This window comes from Heliangelus exortis, chromosome 1 (assembly GCF_036169615.1).
Source record: "Heliangelus exortis chromosome 1, bHelExo1.hap1, whole genome shotgun sequence".
NCBI lineage: Eukaryota > Metazoa > Chordata > Aves > Apodiformes > Trochilidae > Heliangelus > Heliangelus exortis.
Window position 1 is genome coordinate 194371715 of NC_092422.1, and position 27104 is coordinate 194398818.

Here is a 27104-nt window from a genome sequence, read left to right on the forward strand (position 1 = left end):
AAGCCATCTCTTTCCCTTGCATTCTCTCCCCTATTTGTTAAATATAAAAGTTTTTTCAAACCTTTTCCTGCTCAGTGCTTGAGGTCAAATTTGAATGAGTTTGGTTTCATATCTCATCCTTTACTGGAGAACATTCCCATGGAGTGGGAAGGGAAAGAAACATCCTTCATGAAGACACCCATTTCACCTCCTACTGGCTGCTAACATGCCCAAAAAATGACCTGGATGAAGATGGTCCTGAATTAAAGCCTTGGCCCATTCAGTGATGCTGGCAGCAAGGAAGGCTGAGGGGAAGGAGATGTTTTTTTGAGTGGCTTCTGTATTGCAGGGCACTGGAAACTGGGTCAAGAAAAACCTCCTCAGAGGGAGATAATGAAGGCTTCAGTGTCATCACACCTTTTTTTTTTTTTTTTTTTTTTCAGAGACAGATGTGAGCTGAACCCATAATCCCAACTAAGTCTGGAAGGCTCCATGGAGTCCCAGAGTGGGACTGCTTCCTGTAAATGCCACCAGGAAAAATGACAAAGGGGACCCCAGGCTCTGCCTCACCAGGAGAGTTGGGGACTAACGTGGCTCTATAAAGCTCCAGAATTCCAAAGGAAACATATTTATGGTGTTCAGAGAGATCCTAAACACCACGTGGACACTCAGTAATGCTGCTTAGATAGAAGTCAGCAGCCAAACACCCTGCAGGAACAATCCTACCCAACTGCTCAGACTCTTTAGAGATTGAAACCACAAAATCTCCTTAGTCATCTAAAACTGATTTTCTGTGCATGCCCAGACAGCCTTCACTAAGCTGTCAACCATGGCAGGGCCCTTCTACAGCCAACACTCAGGCTGCTGTCAGTCTGTTTCACCATCTCCAGAACATCAGATTCCAACCCTGAACTCATCCCCCCTGGATCCCCTTTGGGGTCACTGGGGACTGAGTCATTGCAGCTGATGGTGTTTCAGGCACAGTGTGGCTCATCCCAAAACTGATGTCCACACTTTGCCAGCTGATTCATCCCTTGAATTTCACCAAGTGCCTCGACTCAAGCTCCACCAGTGACCACAGGGACCTGAACACCCAATTGTCATGGAGATAACCAGGCTGGAAAGTGCTAAATGATGTATGAGGTGATGACACCCCATAATGAAAATGTTCAAGGTAGACAGAGGAATATATCACAGACAGGAATATATATCACAGAGGAATATATCAATATAAAACAGCCTCCCAACCCAAAAAAATCAAGGTTCTGGTCTTCTGATACCTGCTCCAAGGGTCGACGTGGTGGCTGCCACTGAGACACTGCTGATGCCAGATTGTGAAGTGGTGGGGGAGATGGGTTTCCCAAAAGGAGTAACAGCAGTGCCAATGCTTCCAGGTGTGATAGAAGAAACCAGTCCCTGGACTGGTGAACTGGGAGAAGAGTGAGGCTGCTTGGCAGCAGATGTGGGAGAAGAGGCACCGTAGTCCTTGAGCGCAGGAGAAAGGCTGCTCACTGAGACTCCAGTGCTCCCAGTGGTGCTGGTTGGCTGGTTTGAGGGCTGGTTTCCCTGAGCTCCCACGCTGGGAGAGGATGAGACAGTGGTCCCGAAACCTCTTGAGGTGGCTTGAGGGCTGCTTACACGAGTGGGGATGGGATTTGCTGCCGTGGCTGCTGCCGTGCTTCCCGTGATGGCTGAAGGGCTGATGGTGACCTTCTGCTGGGCCTCCCTGGAGGTTGTAGCACTGATAAATGTTGATGGTCCAGAGCTGGGTGACGAACTGAGCTGCTGGTGAGGTGATGGGGTGGTGGGTTGTGGGTTTCCTGGGTTGTTCATGGAGGTTGTGCCTTGAACTACTGCGGACGATGTCCCAGTTGGGTCGGTTGTAGGGGTGGTACCCTGAGCAGTGCTGGGTTGCAGAGAGGAAGATGATGGGTTTCCCAGTTTCGTGGTCATTTCACTTGTGGGAAGTGAGGTGGCCAACGTGGACGGTGCTTTTCCTACAGGGCTTGTAGGGTTGGCCACCTGCACCTTGCTGGCATCTGTGGTTGTGGTGATCTTCATTTCTCCTGGGCTTGAGAGGGTTGTTGCTGCAGCATCCTGAGAACTGACACCTAGGGAAAAGTGAAAATGCCAAGATAAGCTTGGAAATAAGGAAACTGCCTTGGTTTTCATCCAGAACAGGTGTTTGTAAAAATAAATGCTGACCAGAAACCGTGAGTCATTAATTCAGGGCTTGTCTCAAGCTCATTAAACTCACAGCAAATGCCACGTTCTGGAATCACCATGTCCAGAAGAAAGCAGAGCAGAGGAGGAAGCCTGAGTCATCTCCACAATAAACACAGTCAAACTCATAAGATTTTGAGGAGGTTGGAAGGTGAGAAGAAGAGCCAGACTTGCTGGGTTCTCCAGGTCTCCCTCAGGTGGGAGATGCACCCACAGAAGGTGCTGCAAGGCATCCCCAAAACAAAGTACCCCCACCCCTTGTAAGGGAGCAGCCAAGGGATTTTCTGGATGCTGCTCTTCTAGCCCTGCCACGAGGGTCTCTCCCTCCTATGAGGGCTGAGGAACCACAAATAAGTAAGGTGACACTTCTGTCCATTCTGGAAGTTATATTATATTATTATTAATTATATTATATTCTTTTTGCAAACTCAAGCTTTGTTTAACTGCTCCCATTTCAACTTCATTTTTGTCCCCTCCCAAACTCAGATAATCACCAGGAAACCACCATAAAATAGGAATTCACTTGAATCCAGAGTCAAACCACTGAGGGTGCTAAGACACCAGCACAGGTTGTCCAGAGAAGCTGTGGCTGCTCCATCCCTGGAAGTGTTCAAGGCCAGGATGAATGGGACTTGGAGCAATCTGGGCTGGTGGGAGGTGTCCCTGGCCATTGGAATTGGAATGGATGATCTTTGGGATGGTTGGAATTGGATGATCTTTAAGGTCCCTTACAATCTAAAACCTTCTGTAATTCTATGCTACTATGAAAATTTGTACACAGTGAAATTCCCAGTTGGGTGAACTGTGGGAACAATATTTATTCTACTTGCTCTGAAAGAATGGGACAGCACTGGACAGATTTTGCAAGTAAATACAAAAAGCATTTACTTGGAGCTGCATTATTTTAATTTTAAGGATGTTCAGTTTAGTTGCCCATTACAAATGTTAGCACCAATCTACCAGCACATACTTGTTGAGCTGATTATTATTCTGAAAAGCCTCAGAAAGTCACATAAATTTTTTTTAAAGTCAGAGTTTGCTTTCAAGGGAAAAAAAAAATGTTAAAAAAATATCAAAGGATGCATCCAGGAAAAGAAGCAAGGCAGAAATATTAAAGGCTCCATCTACATGCACCACGTAAATCCTTAATGTCACCACCTGAACCATGAAATTCCCATGTGATTTCCCATGGTTTTTTTACCCTTCATTTTTACATCACTTAGAAATAAAACTTCAATATTGGCTCACTAGGTTTTGAGGAAATCCATAAAATGTTTCACTGAGAACTGATGTGGGAAAAAATATACATCTCAAAACAACGAGGGTCCATTGCTCATTATCTCTCATTATCATAAATAAGGAGATCTGCAATTGGTTTCTGAAGAATACTTCACATTTGCAGATAATAAAACTGGTTTTTAGTGAGCTGAAGGATTCACTAGGAGTCTGAATACAAAAAACTTGGGTCCATTTTTCAGTTTGTGATCACAGCTGGAGCTCCATCAAACGCCACAGAGAGAAATTCCCCCCCTGCACATGGTGCTCACCAGCTCTGGGCTTCTGCTCAAATTCACCCCAGGAAAAGTTGGACCAATTTTGCACCTTTCAGGAACCACAAGCTGCACTGAACCACTTCATCCAGGGATCTGTCTGGAGTCAAGACAAGAACCTGATTTTGGAAGGGGGGTTCTTCCATTGGATGGATGTGCAGAAGAGGATTATTTGATTTTTTTAACCCGTATATTATTCCCATCCCTTCAAAACAGGAGTCACACTTCCCAGGTTTGATTTTTAGCTCTGTCTCATTGCTGCTCTCCAGCTCTCTTTTTTTCCTTCCATGCTGACATCCTGGCAAAGTATTTTCTCTTGCAGAGCCTCTTTACCAGAGCTGGTTGTGCTTCAAAAATCAGGTTTCTGAGATTTATACCCCAAGGGAATAACCCCACCACGTCAGAACCTGGGGAAGAGATGGAGGTATCCTTGAGCCAGGACCTGAGGAATGAGGTTTGGATTCCTGCAACAGGTTTGGGGGCCCAGAGGAGCTGCCTGGGGGAGAGGGTGGGTTTGGAGGTGGCAGGGGGGCTACAAATGGGCTCTGGAATCTCAACAGGGAAATGCAGAGCCAGGAGAAAAGATGTGCAGAGCCTCTCCTGAAACATGGTTCCTATTCCTCCACCAGCTGCTCTTTCTGAAAACACCATTAAGATGTGAGTTCAACTCAAATTAGCAGGATGAATTATTTTAGGAAACCCTGGGTTTGCAAGAAAACAGCTCCACTAAATCTGAGGGAAAAAAAAGCATTTGTAGAGGGAAGTCACATTTCTTACTGACCGACCCCTGAACACAGGAGGAGGTAAGGAAGCAAAACCCAGACCTGGGGACCAAGCAAAGAAAACCCAGGATATACAGATGGGAGGTTGTGATTTTCTTTTTTTTTTTTTTATCCTTAGCTGTATTATCAACTTGCCTGGATTAGAATGGTTGCACCAAGCTAGAGAGCAGGCATCAGTTAGCACCTCCATGGGGCTACCCCATAATTAGGGCTGCAGAAGTTTCTACCCTAAAGGCAGAACTAATACATAAGAGATGTAAAGAAAGAAAGGGTTGGAAGGCAGGTGGAGGGAACCCCCCCCACACTTCTTTTGCTTCCTTTTCATGCCCCAGCCCCATCCCAGAGAGGCAGGAAGCAAATGTACACCAAGGGAGAGGTGGAAGAGACAATTCCATTCAACTCAGTCCAAAAGAGAAAGGGTCAGGTCTGTCCTTTGGATCTGGGCCAGCCTTGGTGGCCAGATGGGACCCTGCAAGCCAGGAAACCAACATCCCTGCCCCACAGTGCTTCCCTGTCCCACCCTGGGAAACTGCAACTACGTTTTTACCACTTTTAGCAAAAATTGAGAGGAAAGGTCCAAAGCAAGGGAGTTGCTCTGCTGATGGGAGAAAATTGGTGTGATCCTTCAGGAGTGCCCTGGCTGGGGTGGTAGCAGTGTGGCTCTCAAGGGACAGGGGGTGATGAAGCCTAAAAAAGCAACTGGGAGAAGAACCAAGACTCAAACTGGTACCCACAAAGCTTGAGAGAAATTTATCTTTCTGTACCTCTGCATCCAATCTTAGTGCTCCTCTCCTACACAGGTCAAGAGATGTCAAAAGACCAATTTATTCTTCATCATTAAGCCAGGACCAGGGATTTAATAGGATTCAAAGCAACAACTCCTGCTTGGAAGTGGTGAGCCACCATGCAGGGAGATGGATGGATGGATGGATGGATGGATGGATGGATGGATGGATTCAGTGCTCATCACATGGGCAGGTGTGATGTACATCATGCTGGACATCCTCCTAGATAAATCAGGTGATGCTAAGAGCCACAGAGGTAGAAATCACTCTCCTTTGGTAGGTAATAAGCAACATCCCTTTGGCAAGAGGCAACACAAGTGATACATGAGCCAGAAACAACTTCACCACTCCATTCCCTCCCTGCAAAACCAGTCCTGCTGGATCAGGCTGGCTGGGAATACTGAAAAGCCCTTTGCAAAAGATATCCTATCCCAAACTTGGATCTGAAGGTGACACTTCCTTACTAAGAGCTTAAAAGGGGTGCTATCATATTTTCCCTTTCACACTTTCTTCCACAGCTTGCTTGTCTCAAAGCAAGAGATTAAATTAATTTAATTAATAATTAATTAAAATTAATTATTTAATTAATATTTGTGGGATGAAATTAAATATTAATTAATATTTAAAATTAATATTTGTGGGATGAAAGGCAATGGCTGTGGTGAGCAGCAGCCACAGAGATGGCCTCAGGACAAGGAAATCCAAGCTGCAAACTTGACACTCTTCAAGGCAATGTTCACCACCATGGGCTGCACCCACAACACACAAGAGGTTCAGCTGGATGGGATCCTCCTTTTGTGGAGGATTAGCCCCCCTGTTCCTCCCCACACCTTTCCTGCAGATTTTTGAGTGTTCATCTGCCAGCAAAATCCACCCCCTCTCTCCAGTTGCAGTAAATAAAAAACTCTTTTCTCAGTGCTGCTGCACAAGGGTGGAAGATGCTGCTGCGGTTGTTTTTCTGCACAATTTTCTGCAGTTTTATTGCTCTGGGCTTGATACCAATTGTTTGTCCAGGGACTGTTTCTCACTGGAGCATTGGGAAAAAAGTGTATTTTATTTAGACTGGGGAGAAACAAATTGCACCTTTGGTGCTATGTCCAGTTCTTGGGTCTCCAGTGTTAGAAGGACATGAAGCTGCAAATCCAGAGGAGGCCACAAATATGATCAGAGGTCTGGAACAGACAGGCTGAAAAAGTTGGGGTTGTTCAGCCTGGAAAAGAGAAGGCTCCAGGGAGAGCTTATAGAACCTTCTGGTACCTGAAAGGTTCACAGGAAAGCTGGGGAGGAACTTTTTATAAGGGCATCCAGTGACAGGATGATGGGGACAGTTTTGAGCTGAAAGAGGGGAGATTTAGATTAGATATTGGGAAGAAATTCTTTGCTGTGAGGGTGGTGAGAGCCTGGAACAGATTCCCCAGAGAAGCTGTGGCTGCCCCATCCCTGGAAGTGTTCAAGGCCAGGTTGGATGAGGCTTGGAGCAACCTGGTCTATTGGGAGGTGTCTCTGGCCATGGCAGGGGGGCTGGACTAGATCTTCTTCAAAGGTCCCTTCCAACCCAAACCATTCTGTGATTCTATGATTTTTTTTTATTTTTTTTTTTTTGGTGTCTTGCACTGCAGAAGAGCTGACTGATGCAAACTCATTGCTCTCATTTCCAGAAGAAGGAGCAAAGCCTTAACTCCAAAGCAGAAACAAATACAGATCAAGCAGTGAGAGCATGGCAAGCCCAAGACTCCCCTTTTTTTTCTTCCACACATCCTGTCTCTCTTTTAAATGTCAGAGAAATACTTTTTTTATCTCTTCCTCCCTAACCCATGGCAGACCCAGGGGTTATAACTGGTAATGAGCCCCTGTCTGCCTGGGCTGGGAGCCAGTATTGCCTGAGAATTCTCCTTAACAGAAGCCACAAAGAGGATCTGGTCAGAGGAGGAGAACACCTCTGTAACCACAGACTGGTGATGAGAACAGCCAGACAGGATGGGATTATGTTCAGTGTCCCTTTGCCATGAAAATCGCTCACAAAAGATCCCATGTGTCCTTCTGCAGGAAACAAATGATTCTTTCACACCCTGAGCCATGGAGATAAAAGGATTTAACACTATGAGAGGAGGAGGATGGAGGGGAGATCCTCTGAGCTATCTCTCTCTCCCTTTACCAGGAGGAGATCCTTTCCAAAAGAAAGTTCACTTGGAATTTCAGTCGGAGTCCCTCACCCTTTTTTCCACAAGGCAGGAAAACCTACCTGTCCCTGACCTTCCTGGCTGCTTTATGGCAGGACAGGGCCACTTCTTTCCTTTCACTTTTTCAAGTGTCATCAATTCCTTATTTTAAGAAAACTGGGAATAACACAGCAGCTACTGGTGTTATTTTGACAGCACTGGCTGTAGTGAGTCTAATGCTTTGCTCTGCACCTCTCCTCTAAAACATAAAACTCAGAAAACCCCAAATCCTTTAAATTCTGTGCTGGATGCAGGGTAGACCCTCAGGAGGTGAGTACAAGCCCTCCATGCATGCATCCATCTCATTTTCCTCCAGCCCAGAGGAAATGAGTCTGCTGCAAAAACATGATTTAATTTCCGGATCTGTGTGTCCCATGACCATGCCTCTGATATGGGGTCTCCATGATGAGGACAACTCCAGAACTCCAGAACTTTCCCTTACTGCTAGCTATCAAGGTGAGTTTGTTTGGCCACTGGTGATCCTCACTGCTGTGGGTGCTCCTGGTCAGGAGGTGCTGGGATGTAAAAAGCCACCCAAAATCACAGAATTATAAAAGAGTTTGTGTTGGAAGGGACCCATCTAACTTGGCCTTGAAGACTTCCAGGAATGTGACAGCCACAAATTCTCTGGGCAACCTCTGCCAGTGTTTCACCACCCTCACAGTGAAGAATTTCTTCCTCATGTCTAAACTAAACCTCTCCTCTTCAGTTTAAAGCCATTCCGCCGTGTCTATCACCACACGTCCTTGTAAGAAGTCCCTCCCCAAATGTAAAAATGTAAACCAAAAAGCACGCTGGGTTTGTGCCAACGCAGCTGCTTTTAGGACCAAATGAGGGCCCCAATTTTTTAGCCAGTGGGCACCACCACAAACCATGCCCAGGAAGTGCTGCTCTGGTTGTCCCAGGAGATGCACGATGTTCCGCAGGATGCTACTTGGGGGGAGGAACTTGTTTGGAAAGGTCACGGCTTGGAGCAGAGAGTAGGAACAAACTGCAAAGTGAAAGGACATGTCCCCATCCCTCCTCCCATCAGCCCACCCAAAGCCACCACCTCTCCAGAATTAATTCTGATTAATTCCCTGCCCAACAGCTTCCCGTTTCCTATTTCGGTAACGCCTCCCCTCCTCCCCATCTCTCTCTCTCCCCCCTCATCCACCTCGTTGAAAGAGCTCAGATTGGCTGAAAATCTATTAATAGTGAGAAAAGGAAACCCAAAAGAATAACTTAGGAAATGGTGGGTGACACACCCCAGGCTGGTGGACTGAGCCCAGCTTGGAGCATTACGCCAGTCTCCTGCTCCTCCCAAAGTGGGATGAGAAAGAAAGCAAAGGAGCCTGATCAGCCTAGGGAAGGGGAAGGGATGTGAGCCAAGCCTGAGGAAGTTCCTATTTGCCTCCCCCTTTTTTTAACTTTTTTTTTTTTTTTTTTTTTTTTTTTTCAACCTTTCCTGATTAAATACAGGGACAACAGGTTGAGTTTGTCAAAGGGAAAGCAGGGGCCGGGGCTCCTGTGGTGGCCTTTGCTGGGGGAAAGTGTCTGTCAAAGGCAGTGAGAGGCCTCCTGGTCTTTTCTTTGCATGGTAAGAGGCTTCTGGGCAAAAGGAAGGTTTTATCCAGCCTGTTGCAATGCAGTTGTGTATGAGCTGGAACAGAGAGCACTGCAGAGGACAGGAAATTTGTCACCTCCTTTTAAAACTGTAAGAGCAATCAGATTGGCAGAATATCACAGAAGGGCGTTATTTATCCTGGAATTAAGCTGGGCTACCAGAGCAAATGCTTACCTCAGAGGGTGTTTAAATTCTGCCTGTGGAGAGGTTTCTCTCCCTGAGAGGTTTCTCTCCCTGAGGGAAAAGTGGGCTCCACACAGCACCATCCTGCCTCACCACCTGCTGAGGTTTTGGTGAGGGATGTGGTAGGAGGATGCTGGGGGCATTCATGCCACCCTTCACCCTTGAGAAGAGGCACCCTCCACCTCAGAAGGAGCACTTCCAAACTGGCATCATCCCAGCCTCTTTGCTGCTGGTCTCACCATCAACATTATAAAAAGGTTCCACCCATCCCAAAGCCCACTGTGGCTTCCCAGCTGAGAAGATGGGGAAAGGTCCAACAGTAGCATTTGCAGGCTCTAATTTTCAGGTCCAATTTTCCAGAGCACAGATGTCTATCCTCTCCAAAACCCTGCCAGAATAAAAACTGCTACAGAAGAGACTTGGTAGAACTGCACTGCAGAATATTAGAAATGAGAACTGATGGCTGATCTAATTAGTGCTACACTATCACTCAGGAAGGAAACGAGCATGTCTGGACTGTGATTTAAAGCCATCCCACTTGGGTTTAGCAAGGAACCTCTTCCACCCAGCTGTAAAAAGCTCCATTGGAAAGACCCTTCAGATCTCTGGTGTTTAGATCTTTCATGCAAGTGACAGTGAAATCAAAGTAATAACACTTTGGTGTCCTCTTCTCTGGTGAAAAATGAGCTACAGACACAGCCCTTGTTCTGAAGGACTTACTGGCTGGACATGGGGGAGGAAAATGGATGTGCTTCAAGGCTTCAATCCCTAAGGGGTTTTTCTCCATCTCCAGAGGAACATCCAGGGCTTCATCATGCATGGAGATATCCCTTGGCTGGAGATTTGGGATGTGTCCCCACAGCAACTTAGCATCATTCTGAGGAGTCTGCAGGATTTTGCAGTCACTCACATCCCTATAGTAGCCAAAAGCTGCTCTGCTTTAATTCAGAGCTGGGGAAAATTTAAGTTGTCCTTATTTTACCCCGTGGAAGTGATCCTGAAGCTCAGAGAGGAGGACTTGAAAAAAACCTCATGCAAGCTTTGGCTGCTCCATCCCTTCTGTTACATCTGCCTCACTTTATTTTATTCACATGATGACCTTTAAGCCTTCTTAACTTTGAACAAGAAACCCATGAGCAGCCTGAGATGCCTCTCCTGCCAGGACTGCAACACATGTCCCCAAACCCCAGGTTCTGATGAACTGGCATTTTCTGATGAGAAACCTGCTTCATTAACAAATTCCCCATCAGCTCTTTCTGAAAGTACTGGAGCCAGCTCAGCTTTGTCTGCTGTTTCATTTGGAAGTATGACAAATATGACAAATAATCACCCAAGTCATGCCTCCCCCCTCAGACACTCTCCCTGCATCCCTGACATGTCTCCTCCTCACTCCCTTGCTCCATCGAAATGCCACCTTTGGAAAGGTCTCTCCAAACACCACACTTGTGGGGGAAGGAATTGGTTCATTTGCTGTACTAATTAATGTACTAATTACTGACCATCCAGTGGATTAAAAGAAACAGAATTATCCCAGCACTCCTCACTCTCAGCTTCCCAAAAACATTGTCTTTGACTTGTCTCTCATGGCATGATTGGACCTCTCCTGAATTTCTCCTGGAATCACAGCATGGTTTAGGTTAGAAGGAGCCTTTAAGATGATTTAGCTCCAACAACCCTGCAGTGAGCAGGGACACCTTCCACTGGACCAGGTTGGACCAAGTCCCATCCCAGGCCCTGAACACTGCCAAGGATGGGGCAGCCACAGTTTCCCTGGACAACCTGGGCCAGGGTTTCACCACCCTCTCAGGAAAGAATTTCTTTGCAGTATGTAACCAGGATTCACCCCCCTTTCATCTTAAAACTGTTCCCCATCATCCTATCACTCCATCCCCTTATAAAGTCCCTTCCCAACTTTCCTCGAGCACCCTCAGGCACTGGAAGGTGCCCTAAGTTCTCCCCAGAGCCTTCTCTTCTCTGGGCTTAACAACCCCAACTCTACTGCAAAAAAAAAAAAAAAAAAAAGGGATCAGAAGCATCTTTCACCCAAATGAACCCAACTGGTCCATCCCAGGCAGGGATCCATCCCATAGCCAGCTAAAGACAAAGGTGAGAGGTGACAGTGATGCAAGCACCAGTCCAGCCTCTCTTGGAGATAAACATAGGACATCCTATTTAGGATTGTGTCTCCACTTCTCTTCCCATGGGAAGTCTGTAGCTATCTAAGAAGTGAAGGGAAAAAGGCAAAAATAATCAAAAGGAGACAGGAAGACCAATGTGGAAAAAAAAGAAGGCTCCAAAAATCTTCTGCATGAGGTTGTCAAGGAGGCAAACAAACAGAGACACACGTGTGCACCTCTGCCCACACCATCCCCCCAAACAACTGTCATCACCAAGCCTGGAAACAGCCTTTTTCCACCATGGGTTGATGAGATTTTTAAGGGACCCAGCTCCCACCTTTCCCAGCCTGCAAAACAAACTGGGAACTCTCTGCGGTCCCATCGTGCAGGAAATGGTAACGGAGCTGCTGGAGAGGAAATGTGGGGAGCAGGAGCCAAAAATGTTGCACATCCCATCCCAACCAGACCCTCCAAAGCACAGAGGTAGCCATGCTTCTGCCCTTCTCCTGCCTCTTTTACACTGGTCAGGATGGAGTTATCCCATGATAAGTTTTGGCTGCTAGGAAGCAAGATTTGTGGCTGCACAGCCCATGCTCCTATTGAGAGAGCATCAATCTCCCACCAGCTGAAGGACATGTCTGGTACATCTAGCACTGAGCCCCTTCTATTCTGCCAAAAGTCAGCCAGGGACTTTGGAAGAAACTCAAGGTTGCCACTGAGTAATGGGCCACAAAAGTCATTCTGCAGCAAGGTAAAGCCCAGATGCCTCTGGCCCTAAAACAACACTGAAAATCACAAGAATGCCATGAGACCACGTGACTATACACCAAATATTTGGGTTATTTCTCATATAACTGCCATGTTTTAAGTCTTTCAGATATTCTTTAAGACATTCAAACGAGCGGGAAAAAAAAGCCTGCTTTTAAAAAAGAAGTAAGCAGATTAAAAGCCTAGATTTGTCTGAATTTGGAGAAGAAACTCAGGTCCACAGACCAACAGACAGGACCAAGAGATTAAATTAGTTCTTCTGGACTAGATTGGTGGTGCCACCCTGACCACCCAACTTCACCACCCCTCTCCAGCAAGGATGTCCCATGAATTGACTTTCAGCAGTAAGGAGCAAGGTGGTGGGAAAGAGACCTTCAGAGAAGACAATTCTAAGAACTGCTTCACCAAAACCACTGGTTTGCTCTTGAGGGCTGAACTGTCACATCACAGCAGCCCCTCCTGGAGACCTGACCTCCTCTTTCCATCCCAGAACTGCCACTTGGTGCATGGGGACATCTGAGGAGACACATTGATCCATCAGGACAGAGCAGAAGTTCCTCCTCATGCTTTGTACCCTAGGAAGAGAAATCATCCCTTGCTGGCTTTTCCTGGAGGACACTCCAAACAGCTTGAGAAGGGCTGGGGAGAATGAGCCTCTGAAATAGGAATGATTGTTATCCAGCTTGATGGGTTGTCTAAACAGAGGTACTCAAGAAAATTAATCTAAATTTAAAAGAAGGTATGATTTCAGAGTGGATTAGTTAAGATGCACAGAACCCACCAGGTGTCCATACTTGTTCAGCTTTAAATCAGCCCTCATTTAATTTAGCCCAAATGAAGTGGGTTTAATCAAATTAAAGTCTCCTTAGCTCTTAAAGCTGACAAGTGGGAGCTGATGCAGTTTAAGAAAATTAATTAAGGCAGTATCTGGTGACAGTCCCCACACAAACAAGTCCCCAGATATCTCACTGGGCACTGAAAGTGACCAAACATCAGCAATGGGTCACATCTGTCTCCCCAGCTGAGGATGAGCATCCCTGATTCCCAGACATGGGAAATTCTGGTGACAGAGCTGATGTCATATCAGCAGCTCTCACCATTTACTCAGTTTTTCTCATGGAGGAAAACAGAAAATGGAGAAAAAATAAAATATTCCAATCATCCACCTGGCGTGCTGTGTCCCGTTCTGGGCACCCCCCAATACAAAAAGGGAAAGGAGCTCTTAAAGGGGGTCTGGAGGAGGCCATGGAGGTGATCAGAGGGATGGAGAAGCCCTCCTATAGAGACAGGCTGAGAAAGTTGAGATGGTTCAGTCTGAAGAAGAGAAGGCTCCTGGGAGACCTCAGAACACCTTTAGTTCCTAAGGGGGGGGCTTCAAGAAAGATGGGGAGGGACTTTTCACAAGGAGATGGAGTGACAGGATGAGGGGAAATGATTTTAAGCTGAAAGTGAGGACACTGAGATTAGATATTAGGAAGAAATTATTTGCTGTGAGGGTGGTGAGACCCTGGCCTAGGTTGCCCAGAGAAGCTGTGGCTGCCCAATCCCTGGAAGTGTCTCAGGTCAGGTTGGATGGGGCTTGGAGCACCTTGGGCTGGTGGGAGGTGTCCCTGCCCATGCAGGGGGCTTGGAACTGGGTGAGCTTTGAGGTCCTTTTCCAACCCAAACCATTCTGTGATTCTATGATAAGATAGTGGACAAACCCTTGCTGGGTGGCACAGGGAGACCGATTTCACCACCTTGTCCTCCTCTCCAGCTGGCTGGTTTCATGTTTGGGTTCCTGCTGAGCAACGGGAGTTGGCTCTGAGCTACTCATCCTGCTGGCTGAACCTCTGCCAGCTGGCCAGCACTGGGGAAGAGATGTCACATCTAATGTCACACAGGCTCTGTGCATTGGCCATGTGTCCAGACCCTGTCCATGAGAGAAGAGGACCACAAGGGTCCTGCAAAGGGACAAAGGTGTAGGTTCTGGAGCCAGAAAATCCCCACTTTTTTTGTAAAAACCACACTAACTCTTGCAATAAGAAAGGGGAGAGGAGATGCCCCTTCTTGTGCTCTTCCTAAAGGGAAATAATCAGGGCAAGAGTCAACCCCAAACCCAAACAGGGACCATTGTCTTCTCTGGGAGCTCCCAGCCCAACAAAGCCAGACCATGGTGGGGCATTAAAGCTGCCATTGACAGCAGAGATTTAATGCCCCAAACTGTGCCATCATCAAACCTACAGCTGCCAACCTCAGCTGGAGGCCTGGCACCCAGGAGGTCCATGCTTCACCTGTAAGGTGCAGAAAAGAAGCCAAAGAGACTCCAAACCTAAAAGAACAAGGAGACCTCGGGCTGGTCAGAAGCTGCTCTGGGAGTAGAAGGGGAAATCAAATGGAGATGGGTGACTGGAAGGTCAGTTTGTGCTGGCACACAGCACCGCTGCAGCGTTGCAAAGCGCTGTCCCCTGCTTCTTGCACCTCCCTTTCCTTTCCACCTCCCCCAAAGATTTATGGAAGGAATCACCCTCCTGAAGCAGCCTCTGCCTGTTCCTGCCACCGAGGTGAGGGGGTTGCCAAGCCCCTCTGCAGGGTTGTGCTCAGAGCAGGACTCAAGGATGCTCACCCACCCCGAGGGCAGAAAAGGGCCAGCGGAAAAGTAATGGTGAGGAGGCGATAAGACCAGAAGCCTCACCCTCCTTTGTGCTCCCAGCACCTTTGATGAGTCAGAGTCAGCCCAAATTTACGCCCTCGGGCCTGCAACTTTACTTTTAACCTTTTCGGGGTCGTGAGTCAAGTTGCCTCCCCACAGCCACATCCCTGCATCACCCACCACCCAGCCAGGATGGACTCAAAGATGATGAGATGGACGCATCTAGGACAGGATGATGTCTGTGGGTCCCTTCCAACTTGGTATGTTCTATGATTCTATGAGCTTTGGTCCACTGAGGCCCAAAAGTGCTGTGATGTGCAATGGCTAAAGAGGCACTGGTGACCTCCTCAAGCATCCCAACCTCTCTGATAGAATTTTAAACTCTTCCTACTTAAACACCCACTCCCCAGTGCCTTCTCCTTTGGTGCTCATTCACATTATACTGGGGACAGGTTCCCCTGCAGGCACATCTGGGACACCTTCACTGATATAAAAGTTGCCATTTCACCCTGAAGTTTGGCAGAAGAGCCAATGGATGATCCCTCTGCCACAATCAGACCCCCACGACCTTGGCTTAGAGGTTACTGAGCCAGCAGCCCAGAGATTTCCTGTTAACACCATGAAGAGGGCTCCATATTTCCTTGGGATCTTTTGTGTGTCTGTGCTATTTTGGGTCCCACCTTTTTTTTTTTTCCTTCATCTCCCCACCCACACCTCCCTTAGGGTGGGGTCTTCCTGGATAATTCAGAGCTCTATATATACACATGTATATACACATATGCACCTCCATATATTTATTTAGCCGTGCCTGTGAGTTGAGCCTTTGGGCACTGGCTGGACATGGGGGACTTGGCAGGAGGCTGAGTGCTATTCTTTAGGTGGGGAGAGCCTAGGAAGGGAAGGACACAGCAAACCCTCCCTCCTATTCAAAACTATTTAAAGACTGTCTGGCACAGACTTTCTTTCCCACCAAATGGCTCCGGTGACAGTCTGGCTTTACAGGCTGTGTAATCTGATCAACTCCTATTGTTGGCAAATTCATAATTGCCTCATTATTTAACTCCCCTGAAACAGTCAGGTTTACAGAAAAGGAATACCCATTTTTGCTTTTAGTTTGTTTTGTGGCTTTTGGTTTTTTTTTCAAGAGCACCGAGACTCAGTTTCCATTTGAAGAAGAAGTGTCCTTCAACAGCTCCTGCTCTTCCTCTCCTTCATATAATACACGTGGATTACAGGAATCACTCATGAAAGGTGCAGAGAGTTAGAGATGACCTTTCCCAATGCTGTCCTGGTGCAGGGTTCTCCAGCACAGCATATTTATTTCCCAAAGGCCTCTTCCATGTAGCTGTGAGCAGCACAAGCAGAGGAGCCTTAACCCTTTAAACTTAGAGAGGAAGGATGCTCTGAGAAGCCCTATGCTCTGGCTCACATCCTTGCTCAGCCACAACCTTCTGAAACAACCCTGGTTACACTTCTAAACCTCTCCCTGCCTCAGTTTCCCCTCTCCCTGTACATGCAAGAGCTGATCAGAGGCTCTGTCTTCATTTACTGGTCCAGCACCTTTCTAACCGGGGCCCCAACTTTGGTTGGGTGCCAGAGCAATACAAATAATTACTAATAGTAAATCCCATGGGAGTCTATTACATTCTGGTTCCACTTCCTCCCAAACAATTGCTCCTCTTCCTTGCTTTGTATGTTCTTCAAAAGAAGCGGCTGCTGTGCTTTAGGGCTGGGACAGCAGCCGTGGTAAACATACACCCAACGTTCCTGCTCAGCTGGGCTTGGGCAGCAAAAAAAAAAAAAAAAAAAAAAAAGAAGATAAATCTGATTTAAGACAATCACATTGCAGGCAGGAAAAAAAAAAAAAAAATAAAAATTGAGGGTTTAATGGAAATGGCGACCTAGCAGCATGAAACAGAGCTGAAACTCAGAAGTCCCTCGGGCACATTTATTCACTGTTTTGGGGATGATCTTATTCAGAGAGGCAATAAGAGCACAAAGTGTTGAGAGCAGAAGTGCCCACTGGTCTCAGGGCTCAAAATATCTTCCTTTGGAGAGTGATGAAGGTCCTGACACTGTAGGAGCATTCATTTGAGGGAAGCAGAGATTTACTGTGGACCATGGCTTGCCAGTGCTTGGACACCTCCCTCCTTTCTGCCTGCCCCACCCAAAAAGTGCAGAAAGGGAAAGATGAGCCATAAATGCCAGAAAACTGCCCCTGGTCCACAATCAGACCTGGGCTGAAGTTGGCCCATCCACTGAATGGGGGGGTCAGGCATTCCTCTAGGGAATGCAGAGTACAGGAACATCCCAATGCCATTGCTTTAGGTGCAATATCCAACTCCTATGGGAACCCAAAATACCCAGTGTCCAACAAGAGGTGGGACAACAATGCAGGGAGGCCACCCCAAAGTGGCTTGAGCTTGGTGCTGGAGCAGAGTGGGCTTTGGGTGGCTTCTTGAGGTCCTTAGGTCCTCATTCAAGCAGTTACCTTGCTCTGAAACACACGGTGCCACATCTCTGGGGAGGTTTTTCCATTGCCAGGAGCAGGAATTTCGACCTAAGCAGTAAGTATCAAGTGGGATGGATTGACCTGGCTTAATGCTGATGAAGAACAATGCCCATTTTGGTCACCCTTTCCAAGATGAAGCCTGCAACAGTTTTAATTAGTCAGTTAAATGTGGCTTTGTCATAGGAGATGAGACACAACTGGGACCAGCCAGCTGGGTTCTTGGCTGCTGAATGTCACTGTCTTTCCAGCCCAGTGACCTCATTGTTATGACTCAATAGGGGAACAATGTTGTCCACCCAGCAGCCCAGCAAGGAGTGGGATTCCTGTGTGGTTACAGCTGAGCAGAAGAGAGCATGGGAAGTTGTGGGATGTCACCAGGTCGGGGATGCAAAGCTTTGCACTCAGTACAAGCAGGCTGGGGCAGGTTCTGACAGCACTGGGGTGTGCTGAGAAATTCCAGTTAAAAATATGATAATATAAATAGTGCCTGCAACAGTGATCAGAGAATCACAGAATGGTTTGGGTTGGAAGGGACCTTAAAGATCATCCAGTTCCAACCCCTCTGCCATGGACACTAAATCAGGTTGTACAAGGTCCCATCCAACCTGGCCTGAGACACTGCCAGGGATGGGGCAGCCAGAGTTTCCCTGGGCAACCACTGCCAGGCTCTCACCACCCTCAAATTCAAGAATTTCCTCCCCATGTCCAACCTCAATCTCCCCTTTCTCTCCAAGTTTTAACCCATTTCCCTTCTCCTCTCCCTACCCCCCCCCGTGTCCAAAGCCCTCCCCCAGCTTTCTTGGAGCCCCTTCAGATATTGGAAGGTTGCTCTAAGCTCACCTGGGAGCCTCCTCTTCTCCAGGCTGAACAACCCCAATCCCTCAGCCTGGCTTCCCAGGGAGGTGCTCAGCCCTCTGAGCATTTAAGTGGCTCTGCTCTGGACACCTTCCAGGAGCTCTGTGTCCTTCTGATGCTGGGGACTCCAGAACAGGACACAGAGCTCCAGGTGGGGTCTCAGCAGAGCAGAGCAGAGGGGGAGAATCCCCTCCCTTGACTTTCTGTCTCTGCTTCTTTTGATTCAGCTCAGGACCTGCTTGGTTTCTGGGCTGTAACCACACACAGAGGGCTCATGTGAAGCTCCTGGTTCACCATCACCCCCAAGTCCTTCTCCTCAGGGCTGCTCCAAATGCTTTCTCCTCCAAACCTGTATTCATGGATGGCATAATATGATCATATTCAGCTCCCCAAAAATTCAGCATCCGTTTCTTGGACAGGTAGGTCCAGGTAGTGAGTTTGAGCATGAAGAAACTCTCTAGTTAGGAAGGAAAAATGCTAAATGGTGTCTCATGAAAAAAACAGCTTGCAGCACTGACCCCCCCAAATGGTCTGGAAGGCAAAAAGAAAAACCCCTCTGTCTGTGACAGCTTTTGAGGTCAGGGCTTTACTGACATCTCCCCACCACCAAACCCCTTCTCTGCAGAGCAGTGTCTGGTGGTTGTGCTGCAGGGCAGGCCATGGCAGGGCAAGGGAAGGGAGCAAAGGAAGCAGGAAGGAAGAAGAAGCTGCATCCCCTCCCTGCTGTTAATCATCCTCTTTCTCAGAAGAGAGCTCTACAAACCCCTCTCTGATCTCCCACCTTGCAGGGGACCCAGCGAGGTGACCAAGAGCAGCTTTGTGTGCAAGAGGAGGATGTGGGGCTTTGTGATAATATCCCAATTCCTCTGCTCTCAGGACAGGATCCTGCTTTTGGCTCAGAGGGATGAAGATCTGAGACATCAGCTTGGACACTTCCTTCAGAAAATTGAGCTGGAGCTGTGGTGGGGTGGGAGATGGGAGATGGGAGATGGGAGGAGAGAGCATGGACTGCAGGATGGGTCCATGATGGGACCTGAAGAAAGGTGTTGGCAGAGCAGAGAGAGGGAGGGGGCACTGAACTGGGATTTAGGGGATGCTGCTGGTTGTAACCCTGGAGCTGGTGGGGTAGATGTGGAGAAGGAAAGCAAATGCAGACCCATGCTGGGGAGATGCTGTGCTGGTGACCAGCCCAGTTTGCAAGTGATCACTGCTAAATCAAAGCATGGCTTTGCTGCAAAAACTTCCTTATTTTATGAGGGACAAGAAAATCAGCAGCCCTGATTGGAGAAAGGCAGAAGAGACAACTGGAAACTCCCCACACAGTCTTCAAATCCATGTTTGGAGAAGCACAATCAGGTGTGGAAAAATGGCCCTTTCTGTCACCCTGAGCCCCATCTCATCCAAACACCCCTGGAAATTATTACCTGGGCAAAATGTTCCTTAACTTCCATCAGGGGAGCTCTCAGAAATCAAGCCTTGAAATCTCCTGACCTTGGGTGCTGGAAAGAGCTGAGGCATCAAAAGCCAACTTTTAGCAACACTTATTGATAACTCTGGGTAATTAATTGTTGCATTATTGCTTTAAATAATTAATAACCAGCAAGCCTACCTATACAGACACTGCTCTCTGGTGCAAGTGTGCTCCTGGTGACCCCTGTGAACTGAGGATAATTTGTACCTGAACATCTCTGCCTGCCCATCACCCATTCCTCCCAGTACCCAGACCTCACAATGTGGGGCTGAAATTTTTGAATGCTGCAAAACAAGAGCCAAGTCGTTTGCCCAGGAAGCTTCTGCACAGTGCAGCAGGCAAAGAAATAGGGCATGAAGGTTGGAAAGCCAGGCATTGCATTTTGAGACTCTGGACACAGAAGATGAGACAAGTTCTTTGCTGCCATGGGATTTGAACCAGGTCTCCCAAAAAGGAGTTGGAGAAAGCAAGAAGTGGAGCAAAGCTTCATCTTGCAAAGAGCCCAGATGGATGGAGGGCTGAAGGCACCTGAGATGGAGCTGAGTTATGGCACCAAGATGTTCACCACACACACTCTCATCCCTTGGAAGCTGGGTCAAATCCTGATCCGGCCAGATCCAAAAGCTGATAGGTGTTCCTACAAAACAAATCCATTATTCCTTATCTCTATTATCAAGGAGAGGGCTCCTCCTTTCTCTGCTCTTGGTAGTTTCGTGTTGCTGAGCATGGATTGAACAGGCTGGGAAAATTTCCTGGGACTTAGGGAAGTCCTGTGAGGTGGCTCTAACAAGGCATTCCCTGCCTTTTGGGAGAAGAAATTTGGGAAATCTGCCCAGAGGCACTTCACACATCTGTCCATCTCAGCAAAGAGCAGGAGCTGGGAAATCTGAGGGTCTTTCTCTGCCTCTATGAAATCAATTCCTGCAGCAGGAATGCTTTTACCTGTTTCAGAGACAGGCTGGGAGCAGCATCTGCTCTTCTCAGATTCAGGCAGAGGCAAAAATCTGATTACCCATTGCTCAGGATGAGTTCCTCTGCTCAAACCAAGACAAAATCCTTGCAGAAACAGCTCATGGGTTGCACTTTTTTTACCCTTCCCCAGGACTCCCCTGCTGACTCCAGGATGGGAGTAAATAAATAAATAAAGCAGGATCCTAAAAGCCCTCTCCAATAAAACAGTTTCAAAGCTCATTCCCATCCCTGCCTCAGAGGTTTCCAAGCCTTGGCCCTACTCACCCATCCTGCTCTATCAAACCCCACCTTCCAGCACCTCAGGGTACCAATTTCCCCAGCCAAGATGGAAATAACCCCTTGCCCTAAAACTGCTTCTGAGCTGGATTAGAAGGAAACCTCCCCTAAAAAATGCCAGCTGGGCTGTGTGCACCAGCTTTGGGCAGCCCCCTGGGGAAAGCAGCTTACATCCCTGCATGGCTGCTGCCCCCCTGGGTGAGCCCCTGCCTAATCAGATTGGAGCAGCCCTGCCAGACACAAAAAAAAAGCTCCCACGGAAGACAAAGCAGAGAGCAGCAGCCTTCATCTGCCAGCTCAAACACAAATACAGCCCCCAAATAGCTGGCATTCCTTCAGCGTGGCTGTCCCCCAAGTATTCCTCCCCAAATCCCCAAGGCACACACAGCTCCTTCTTTTGGTGGGTTCCTGATTGGGGTTTTTTTTTTTCTATTTCCAGGGGGATTTTTGAAGGTTTTTATCAAGATTTTTAGAGTCACATGCAACAGGACCTCAGCAATCACCAGGTCAGACCCTGGCTTTGGGTCTTGTCAAATTGCACCAGGTCTCCCCACTTTGTCTCCCCACTTTGGGAAGCATCATTGCTGGGGATCTGCACCCATCCTGCTCTCTATCCAGGTGTTGATTTCATGTCAGGGATTCTGCACAGCCCGGGGAGGGTGTGCAGAGGGTCCTGCAGGAGGAGGAGCTGCTGATGGGGCTGAATCCATTTTCTTCCATCAGGGATGCTGAAGAGACACTATAATCTCTGTTTCTAATGTGATGTCTGTGCCCACAAAACCCCTTTAAAAACCCCAAAACTTTATTCCAAGCAACTATCAGCTACCTATGGCCAGGCTTCATTGTCAGAGCAAAAGACATGGATATTTTTTTCTTCTTTTTTTTTTTTAAACAAAAAAATATGCATCTCTTTCCTGTATCAACTCATCAGTTTGGGCTTCTCCCTTGCCCTTTGGAAAGGATATTCTTAAATGACCACACAAAGTACATATTAACCATGAAGTCTCCTACTGATCTTGCTGCCAGCTCAAAGTTATGCACCCAGTTTCACCACCCCACTCCCCCCTTCTCCTTCTGTCACTCTCTTGCAAAGGGAAAAGCTTTTTTTTTCTTCCCAACTCATCTGCCCTAAATCACCTCCCAGTAGCTAAAACCCTGATCTGGAGGAAAACTAACAAAGGGAACATGGAAGGTGATGGGTGACAGGCTTTGTGCTCAACTTATCCACCTTTTCTCCTTGTTGGAAAACCCCACAGAAAACAGAATTTGGAGTGAGATGGCCAGAGAAATTATAGGCCAGAGTTGGAGAACCACTCACTGTGGCAAAGCTTCTTTGGGTTATGGGATATTTCTCCTCCCAACAGCCTGAGAAGAACCTGACCTGAAGAAACACAGAATGAGGGCTGCAGGATCTGCCCCAAGATCCAACAGTTGTCAAGCCTTCTTTCCTTCTTTTTTTCCTTCTTTTTTTTCCCTGCTCTGTCTGTTACCTTAAAGAGCAGTGGTTTTTATTTGTGAAACCTGTTGGAGAAAACACTCTCGTGTAGGATCAGCAAAGAAATGCATATAATGGGCTGGATTGAAGGACTCCAGGCTCCAACAGGCATTGCAGAATTGTCTATTAATAATGTTTTACTTCGGAAAAATGAGGGGAAATGGAATTTATCACTCCCATACTCCCCAGACCCCCCACGACAGGCATGCAGTGGGGCCTGATGGAGGTCTACCAGGATCTACTGAGTTCCATTATTTTCCTGGACACAAGAAGGATTGCTCCAAGTTCACCTTTCCCCACTGGGAAAAGGTGTGTTTAGTGCCATGGGCTCTAATCCACCAAGGCCAAATCTCCTCCTAATTTGTGAAAGGCCAAGTTTTGTCATCTAGCACCAAAGAGCATGAAATATATGGCAGCAGGACTCAACCCAGCCAGGACACCCATGGAACTGAGGGAATTTGTATTTTCCAATGCTAAAGGGGACTGGATTTGGATGAGAGACAAAAACTGGTCAGCCAATTAAAGGAAGCCTCATTAATTCTTGCTTTGCTTGCCTTTAATTGCTGTCTGCCCACACTGTGGACAGATATCCAGGATATCCAGACACTAAGTGTGGAGTCCAAAGTTCCACATGTGAATCTCTGTTTAAATTCCTTCTGCAGATCCAGGAGGGACCCATTCAGCTGCTTCACCAATAATTCATTCTCTGTTGTGAAAAGAACTGGAAACTGGCAGCAGAAAAATAAAATTGCTTCCCCTCCCATTTTAAAGAGTAAAAGTGAGTTTTTAAGAGAATCACAGAATGGTTTGGGTTGGAAGGGACCTTAAAGCTCATCCAGTTCCAACCCCCTGTATGGGCAGGGACACCTCCCACCAGCCCAGGGTGCTCCAAGCTCCATCCAACCTGGCCTTGAACATTTCCAGGGATGGGGCAGACACAACTTCCTTGGACAACCTGTTCCAGGGTCTCACCACTCTCAAATTAAAGAATTTCTTCCTAATGTCCAGCCTAAATCTCCCCTCTCCAAGTTTTAAACCATTTTCCCTTGTCCCCTCACTACACCTCCATGTGAAAAGCCCCACCCCAGGGCTCCTGTTTATTCAAACCCCTCAAGGGATGTGAGAAAATCTAATTCAGTCACTAACATTAAGGTTTAACACTCCAGATTTGCTCCACAAATTGCTTAGGACTGAACTCAATATTATGTTGAAAAGTTTAGGTGTGAGGCATCCAGACCCTTGGTTACTTCAGGTACCTTAAAGGAATTCTCAGTGCTGTTTTGCATCTCCCAGTTTAAAATATCCTCTACAAGTGAAGAGTGACTGCCACCAATAACCCCTCAACTTAATAATTGTTCATCATCACCTAGGAAGTCTTAAAAGATCTTCTAAAAAAGATCTTTTAAAAGATGGATAAATTAGAAATCAAAATAAGTGGTCTAACTGCTTAAACAAATATGTTCATTGTGTGTCCACCTGGTTAGAAAAAAGAGCTGAAAGGCAAGAGTGGGATGTAAATCTCTAGGGTTTTTAGTGAGCAACTGAGAAAATCAGCCCTGCTTGGAGGATATAGCAATGAATTGTAAATGAAAAACATTATTAAAATCCAATCGTTCAAAGGAAGACTTTCTTCTCCCTTATATTAAACTGTGATTAAAATTCATAATTTAAGCCACATCAGTTTAAATCAAAGCACTCTCCCGTAAGATGAGGTTTTGAACCTTTTGTGAGGCTTTAATGAGAAAAAAGGATGTTCTGTTGAATGCAGTTAATGGGGATTTATTGGTACCATTCATGGGTAGAAACTATCCTAGAGGCTTTCAAAATGGCACAGACTGAGAGCCTTGAGGGGCTTTTCTGAAGCTGTCTGGGAAAATGTTAAGGAAACAAAATAATTTTCTATACCAGAATGTTGAAATAAGCTCAAAATTTACTTTCCTGCAATATTCCACAGGAGTGTTCGGGACAGGAAAATTTTACCACTTGTGCCAAAGAGCTCAGCATCTCTCAGGGCTTTTTTCAGCATGGGAATTACCCCAGGGCTCAGGAAAGCCTGGAAGTTGGTGGTGGGCTGAGATGAATTCCTGCATGCTGGAAAACTGGGGCCAAGGGGGTGGTTTTTGGTTGCCAGCTTCACAGCCAACGGGATGCTGTGTCCCATTTTGCTCCTGTTTTGCCCCAGTTGTCTCTCAGATGGATCAGGCTTTCCCAGGAACCTCCATGCCACCCAGCTTTTCATTATATATATATATATATATTATATATATATATTATATATATATATATTATATTATTATATATATTATATATATATATATATTATTTTTTTTTCCATTATTTTCATTATTTTCATTCATACAGTTGATTTTGGTGTGCTCCTGGCACAACTTTGATCTGCCAGAAATTCATGAAAAGAGTCAGTGGAGAGCACAAACACTTCATAGCCTTGTGTCAAACCAGATCAGGGGGCTGAGCCAGCTGAAAAATAGACCAATATTAGAAGAATTTAAAAAAAAAACTTAAAAAGAAGGAAAATAAAACAAGAGAGGGTAATTTCCTGCATTTACTGCATGCTGCTGCTTTCTCCTCCTGGCCAAGGGAAACCCATGGGAACTCATTTTTATGTATTTTTAATTTTAATTTGTTTGCTCCTAAACAGGTCCCCAGCAGTTAGAGAGTGGGAGGACTGTGGAAAAAAAAAGCATGAATGGGAGTGCTGGTTTTGGAGTTGTGCAATCACAGCCTGGTTTGAGGTTGCTCCTTTTTAGCTTGTGTAGTACCTGATAGAAAACTTGCTCCTCTTCCCTGTGCTTCCAACATTTCTTTGCTTGCTTAATAGATTAGAAATATCCTACCAGGACCACTTTAATGTGGGCTCTGAGCAACCTGATCTAGCTGATGATGTCTCTGCTCACTGCAGGGAGGTTGGATTAGATGACTTTGAAAGGTCCCTTCCAACCCAAACCACCCTATGAATTACTTTATTTCTTTATTTATAAATGTCCAGGTCCTTGGTTACCTGACTTTATTCCAGTAGAACCACTGCTAACCAGACTTGTGCTGGGCATCACTTGAAGTACTCTGTTTTTTCTCATAGTCAAGGAATCCAATATCTTGATAAGCCACCCCAAGACCTATCCACTTTCCACAGGCTGCAGCAGTAGCATTTAAGCTTTTACATTTTTTTTCCCCATTTGCCTACGTGGTGGAATGTCTTATCTCACCCTTTTGACTCCAGGGAGGAGGAAAAAAAAAAAAACCCAATGAAACAACAGAACAACAAAAAAGTGGTCTATGCTATTAGGTTTCAAAGAAAGACTTTCTCAGGCATGGTTTCTCCAAACCTTTCTGCAGAGCCTTTCAAGTGCCCTTAGTCAAAGCCAGAAATCTGGTGGTTTTCCTCTCTGCAGACCCCACTTAAAATAAACTCCTGACAAGGTTGTCTCCACATTTTTCCACAACAGATTTAATGTATGTTTAAGCACTACAGCTTAATAACTCTAAGCCAATTTCTACCCCCTCCTCCAGTTACATTTACGAAAATCAATTAAGGCTGAGAGAGAAAATTTCAGCCTTTGCCATTAATAACCAAGGTCTTATTCTCCCACTGCAAAATGACTCTTTTCCTCCCTTCCACCTGTCTCCTGAGCTCTGTGGTGTAAGACCCAAGTCCCCTGCACACAGAGCTTGTAAGACAGAGAAAAAGCTGCTGGGTTAATCCAATTTTTATTTAGGATGAGCCAGACCTCGAAGCATCATTTAAAACGGGACTAATTAAAAAAAAAACCAAACAGAAACACAAACAGAAAAAAAACTTTCTGCATTTTGGAGGAGGTTTTAATGTAGATCCAATCTACCCATTTCTAGAGTTCCTCACTTGACTTCAAACACAGACTCAGTTTTTAAACCCAAAGACCATTTCTTATCCACTTTCCATTTTGCAGCCTTTAGGGTGCACTCCTGACCCACCACTAAGAACTTATTCCATATCCTGAAATCCACATTTTTTGGATAGTTTTAAGCAAACACAGGTACTATTGTGCAACACAAGGGTTTCCAGGGGTAGATCCTGGGTATTTTAGCATCAAACCCTGATGGGAATCATGTACAGAGACAAGAATCTCTAGGGGCCAGATCACCCCAAGACAAATCTGAATTACCCTCAGAAGATCCCCTTTTCTCTCTACACTAAAAGCAGCTGGATTCAAGGACAATTTAGCTCCAATCTTAAACACCCTGGTCAAATATCTGAACCTACATAGCATTACCTTGATATTTTAATGGGAAAAAGAAGCAACTTGCCCACACTTGAAGAAATGCTCCAGGACTCCCCAGTTTCCCTTCCTCCACAAGGCAGCTCACCCCGGATTCCCCAAACCAGAACCTTTCCCCTTTTTGCTGCCACCCAAACACAACACCAAGCCAAGATACATGACCTTGGACATCATGCCCCAGTTGAGCCAAGCTGGAAGCCAAATCTCAACCTTCTCACAACTGGTTGGTTGTGGATTCACATCTAAAAGCAGATTCTTCAGCAGTCCTGGCTTTCCTGCCCCCCAAAATAAAAGCTCCTTCTTCTCCATTACCTCTTCTGCTCTGTGCTGAGCATCAAGACATTACCCTTGAGTTAATTTTAAGAAGCTGTCTGCATGCTCCATGTCTCCTTGCAATACTTTGTC

At 46.4% G+C, this 27104-nt stretch overlaps 1 protein-coding gene across 1 annotated transcript in view; it reads right to left on the reverse strand.

The window, feature by feature from the left end:
- PODXL (podocalyxin like) overlaps window positions 1-27104 on the reverse strand; it is a 50980-nt gene that overhangs the window by 17417 nt on the left and 6459 nt on the right. The window contains exon 2 of the mRNA XM_071734216.1: window positions 1260-2090. Within this exon, the coding sequence (XP_071590317.1) occupies window positions 1260-2040 (781 nt within the window). The 5' untranslated portion in view covers window positions 2041-2090. The remainder of the gene's footprint in view (window positions 1-1259; window positions 2091-27104) is intronic.